The sequence below is a fragment of the Notolepis coatsorum genome (genome assembly GCF_963971535.1).
Source record: "Notolepis coatsorum genome assembly, chromosome: 15".
In the NCBI taxonomy this organism is placed as follows: Eukaryota; Metazoa; Chordata; class Actinopteri; order Aulopiformes; family Paralepididae; genus Notolepis; species Notolepis coatsorum.
In genome coordinates, this window is record NC_140179.1 from 83,480,760 (window position 1) to 83,486,759 (window position 6,000).

General features: G+C 43.9%; 1 protein-coding gene across 1 annotated transcript in view; it reads right to left on the reverse strand.

Annotated features, from left to right (window-relative positions):
• LOC311242118 (receptor-type tyrosine-protein phosphatase beta-like) overlaps positions 1 to 2,268 on the reverse strand; it is a gene marked incomplete at its 3' end in the record, with an annotated part of 83,921 nt that extends 81,653 nt beyond the window's left edge. The window contains exon 1 of the mRNA XM_084331073.1: positions 1,761 to 2,268. Within this exon, the coding sequence (XP_084187199.1) occupies positions 1,761 to 1,817 (57 nt within the window). The 5' untranslated portion in view covers positions 1,818 to 2,268. The remainder of the gene's footprint in view (positions 1 to 1,760) is intronic.
• Between the last annotated feature and the right edge of the window lie 3,732 nt (positions 2,269 to 6,000).

Below are 6,000 nucleotides of genomic sequence, written 5' to 3' on the forward strand. Positions count from 1 at the left end.
GTTTAAATGTACGTGTCGACTATTACAGTAAAAAAAAATATAGGTGCCATTACTGATGTCAAACAAAGCGATACAAGGTACTCCTCTGGTTTGTGGAAACATTGGAATCGATGCCTTTATGTATTTTTTATTTTAATCTACGTTGTTGTCCTTGTTTTTGTATTGTTTTTATGTGTGTAATATGGACCTTGAGTCTGGAATAAAGTCTTCATCATCATCATCATCACATTATTTTAATGCAATTTGCAATGTTTTCTGTGTTTTATTGTGGGGACATTTGCTGGATATTGTTGTATGTGGCTACAATGTTGTGAGATGACTTTTTTTTTTTTTTTTTATTATTATCTTTTTCCCCCCTCCTTTTTCCGATTTTTCTCCCATCCCACTGTTAGTCGTTATGCCAATTCCCAACCCCCTTCCTGGTTGTTGCGCACTCCCCCCTACTGTTGGTCCGGGAGGCCGGAGACTGTCGCATGCTTTCCTCCGACGCATGTGCAGCCAGCCGGCAGCCAGCCTGGCAGCGCAGATTCTCACCGGGAGAGTGTAACGTGTGGAAGGTCACACTACCTCCGTCCAGATCCTACCCTCGCTGAGCAGGTGCCCCGACCGAACTGTAGGGGTCGCTGTCCACAACGCCCAGGACCCACCCATCAGCTTTCCCACCCCTAACACTGCCAATTGTGTTAGTATGAACGACCAGCCAAGCTGATAGCAACGCCGAGAGCTGGATTCGAACCCAGCGTCTCCAGCGTTGATGGCGAGCACCTTGCCCACTACACCACCTAGCCGCCCATGAGATGACTTGTTGAAACTGCCGATGAGAACCACAATCAGAATCCCAGTGGCGCTTCTAGACCCTTGTTAGGGCGCCTCAAAATAGTTACCTAAAGTATTTTGTTCCCTCAAATTAATCAATTTGAGGCCTCAAAATAGTATTTTGTTACCTCATGATTTGAACAAACCTTCACTCACTGGAAATGTCTTTTTCCCATAGAAAATGTGAGTCTCTCTCTCCCTCTCTCTCTCTCTCTGGAACGCAGTGAGCGCTCCGTAATATGATCATGATCATTATGATCGACTGGAATAAAAAATAATAATAATAATAGGTTTACTACTTACATACTGTAGTTGTCTCCTTAATACTGTAGTTGTTCATTAATGTTACCTAAATGTCATAAGTGAATTGTATAGAAACAACTCACCAAAATTGACTATTGCACAACTGATTTGACAAAAAGAATCACCCTCCCTTGCCTGACCATGGCATTTAGTGAAATTATGCTACTGCTCTGGGGGCTGAGCCCCCCTAAAGGTCTGATGCTAGAACCGCCCCTGCAGAATCCCAAAAAGAAATGTATTTTTTTTTCATAAAAATATTGTGGTCAAATTTGGTCAAATTTGAACCAGAACGAGAATCACAACCAGAATAAAATGTTTCTGTCAAAATATTGTGGGGATCATTTGTAGAATTTGCACGCTGTCACAAAAATGGTGGGGTTAACTTTTGTTTAATTTGCATTCATTTTTGCAATTACAGAATCCTGGAGGGACTGAGATACTAAAATATATATATAATATATATATATATACATTTACAGGTGTGGAATTCTAAAACAATTTTAAACTCTCTGGAAAAGAAACTCTGAACTGACTGATATCGTTCTTCATCTGCAATAGTCATGATTGAAATTAAGTATTAAATAATATTCAATTATTATTATTATTATATTTAAATCATTTGTAATAGATTAAACACTCACCATGAAGACTCCTGAGGTCACCCAGAGGGTTAAATAAAGACTTTTACATCCCAGCATTGTGATCGTTCTGCAGTGGTTTATAAATACTATTCACAGTAACCATACTCCAACCGCCGAGGTAAAGGACGCGTTTGTAGACGTCCTTCAGAAATGACCAAGAACAGATTCTAGAATTAAAAACATCCAAAGGTATCTTTTCTGAACTGCCCCGGGTTGAAGTTGTGCAAAAAGAAAAAAAATCCAGAAAAAGAAGAATTCAACAGTTATTCCATGGAACGTTGGTCGAGAGGGAATTATAGAAGGTCCAGTCGTGTTTCTTCCTTCGGTAAATAGTTATGTATTCTTCTATTCTTTTGTCTGTCTCTCTCTCTTCTTTGTCAATCCTTCTTTCCTCCACATGCCTCTGTCAGACACAACTATGTCTGTACTAGACTCTCTCTCTCCAGGTCTTTCTCAGACACAAAGCTAACTAGTACCACTGTGCTCTTCTCTCTCTCTCATTCTAAGCTGCCCTCACTCTCCCTTTGTCTCTCTCTCTCTCTCTCTCTCTCTCTCTCTGTGTCAGACAGTTAAAAGGTTTGCAGTCACTAACGGACATCCTCAACTCTCTCTCTCTCTCTCAGACAGTTGAAAGGTTTGCAGTCACTAACGGACATCCTCAACTCTCTCTCTCTCTCTCTCACACTTCAAGTCAATGAGTTTTATAGGCATCATGTTTTGATCATCCATGTGGCCAAATCAGTATGTCACCTAGTATTTGCGTATTATATTTTACATTCAAACATGTCACATTGTTTTGCTTTGCAACATGTGGCCACATTACTGCTGTCCTCTCCTTGAAGGGGTTAATTGTTCTCTGACCATTCCCTCTCGAATGGAGAGCAGTTTCAGCTTTATAGTCACTCTCCTGAGACAGTAGTCGAGAGGTCTGTAGTCTCTAGCGGACATCCTCAATCAGTCCTACATCCCCGTGACTCACTCTAAAGGCACGACAAAACACTCTCTATACCGCTATTAATACCACCAGGCCACAGTAGCCTATACTCATACATACATTTACATTTATTATTATTAGTCATTTAGCTGACGCTTTTAACCAAAGCGACTTACATGTTCTGTGCAACAAGTCAGTAGGAAGGGTACTCTGGCAGCTAAGGGTAAGTAACATTGTTTGTCAAACAGTGTTGAACTTGAGTGCCACAGTCTTGTGTGTATAGTAGTAAAGACATATTAGCATAGTAGGTAGTAATATAGGCCGGTAGATTCCTTAGTAGCAGAGTGAATACTAGTAAAAGACAGTACGAAGGTTATTATACATTTTTTTCTTCTTCATTTCAGATATTGATTGAAGAAGTGTGTTTTTAGTCAACAAGGGAAAATTGGGCGGGTTTCGGCAGTCCTGACTGTAGTGGGAAGTTCATTCCACCATTGTGGAGCGAGGACCGAGAATAGCCTGCTTCTCTTTGATGACCCCCCCCCCCCCCCGGAGCTCGGATAGCAGTGGGTCTGAGGCGGCCAGAAGATGCAGAGCGTAGGGGTCTTGAGGGTGTGTAGTTAGAGACCACCACATATACACACCTACAGTAACTACAATATATATATATATATACCTAACTACAACATCATCAATCAGTTCTACAGTTATACACACACACACACACACACACACACAAACTACAATATACAGTGAGGAAAATAAGTATTTCACCCCCTGCTGATTTTGTGAGTTTGCCCCCTTACAAAAATATTAACGGTCTATCATTTTCATGTTCATTTTAACAGAGACAGAATATCAAAAAGAATTCCCAGAAAATCACATTATATGAATTTTAAACATGTATTGAGTAAAACAAGTATTTCACCCCTAGCAAAACATGACTCAGTACTTGGTGGAGAAACCCTTGTTGGCCACCAAGTTTGCACAGATCCCAGGAGGGATTTTGGCCCGCTCCTCTTGGCAGATCCTCTCCAAATCCTTAAGGGTTGAACGATGTCGCTTGTCAACTCGAAGCTTCAGCTCCCTTCACAGATTTTCGATGGGATTAAGGTCTGGAGAGAGACTGGCTACGCCACTCCAGGACCTTAACAATGTGCTTCTTCTTGAGCCACTCCTTTGTTGCCATAGCCGTATGTTTTGGGTCATTGTCATGCTGGAACACCAATCCACAACCCATTTTCAGTGTCCTGGCTGAGGGACGGAGGTTCTCACCCACTATTTCCCGGTACATGGCCCCCCGTTCATCCTCCACTCTATCCAGGTTCTCATTGACAAACGTCAGACGGGCCTGTACACTTTCTTGAGCAGGGCGACCTTGCGGGCACTACAGGAGGGGGGAGCAGCCTCCTCATGTTACTTTTCCGTCAAGCCAACTGAAGAGACCCAAGTTGATCGCTGGCCCGGAAAACGCGTGGAATATATATTTACAGTACCCAACGCTGAATCAATAAACGCGATCGATATTTGGAATGGCGATCAGGAATTGGAATAATCTTTTTGGATAACATCTGATCTGAGGTAAGGAATCTATTTTACCAGTATTGGGATAATCAGAGCCGTTTTCACAGAGATATCAGCGTGTGCCATATGTGTGTGTGGCTGTGAGTGTGTGCTCGCTGATCAGGAAATGAGAGAATATATTTTTCAGATCGCTTCTCTAGCGTGCATAAGTACACATATACTATCGATAATCTAGCGTTTATTTGAAAACGATTCATAAATAGGCCGAAAAATTACAACGTTTTTTGTGTATGCCAGAATATTCCAGTAAATGCCGTTTATCACGGAATCTTTATATTTTCCTGAAAAACGAGCGATCATGGAGTAGACGTGTTTCACATGAGCTCCCTTCTACCGTGCTGAATATACGTTTCTCCCCATTAGTCTTTATTTTATTTTTATTTGTTTTTTATCTGTTTGCTAGGTCGTCGTGTTTCGACTTTCTACGATGACGGGGGTGGAAACCAGAGCCATGACTGCCCCAACCAGCAAACCATCACCGCCGGGCCTGGCCGCACCGTCGCCCGTTGTCGGGGAGTTAAGCGAAGCTGTGCTCTTGGTCATGACCAAGCTACACGCAGACTCTGAGACACGCATCGCTGAAGCACAGAAGAAAGTGTTGGCGGATTTTTGTGTCAGCCTCCGTCGTGAGATATCAGAAGAAATACGGCTGGCGGTAGTACCGCTGACAGACAGGATGGAGACGATGCACGCTGTCTCCTCTGCTAATGCTAACGAACTAGCCATGCTAACGACGGAGGTATCATTACAGTGCGAGAAGATGGCGGGTCTCGAATCCGCCCTGCTGGCTAGGCAGGCTGAAGTCAACAAACTACAGTCGACAATGGAGGAGATGCAGTCCCGGGATAGACGCCACAACGTCAGGATTGTTGGAGTACCGGAGACCAGCGGTGAAGGCCGTCTCTCTGAGACCGTACCCGAACTGCTGCAGAAAATACTAGGGACGGACGTCCTCCCTTTGCCTCCTATCTGTGAATCGGCCTACAGAGCGGGCAGGTTTTCTCCCGGCGTGAACAAAGAGCCGAGGCCCATCATAGTCAAGCTGAACAGACTCCAACAGAGAGAACTCATCATGCGGTCGGCTCGTACCAGAAGGGGTAATCTGAGGCTTGGCGATCACAAAGTGGCCATTTTCGAAGACTTTACACCGGAGGTTCAAGCACAGAGAGGCGAATACAAGGTGGTCCTGACTAAGCTATGGAAACTAGGCCTGAGGCCCACGTTATTCGCTCCCGTGAAATTATCTGTGTTGGAGAAGGTCGGTGGTCAGCGTTTGTTTTGGTCGTTGGCTAAAGCGAAGGAATATCTCGCGGAGATACCCGAGTCTGTTGCTTGATATCTATGGCGGGTGAGTGACTTGGCGGTTTGGGCTTATATACATTGATTAGGCCGACTATTCACAAATACTTGCTGTCATGCCCAGACATGCTAACTGCCCAATGCCCATCCAACTAGCGGGGCTTCCCAATGACTTCTGTTACTTGCTAAAGCTGACCTCATGGTCATACTTGTGTATCGCCTCTTTGGAAGCTAACGAGCTAGCTGAACAATGTACATAATAGGCTAACGTGCTATCCGGATTCATCACTAGCTTACGCGCTAGCCTCGGGCTAGCCAGCGGGCTTCGTCTATAGTCTGCGCTGAAACATTCGAGACCCGTTAATGGTTACGTATTTTGGTTGCTGTTGCTGTTCAAAGGGACATTGGTTTGCACAATTCAAG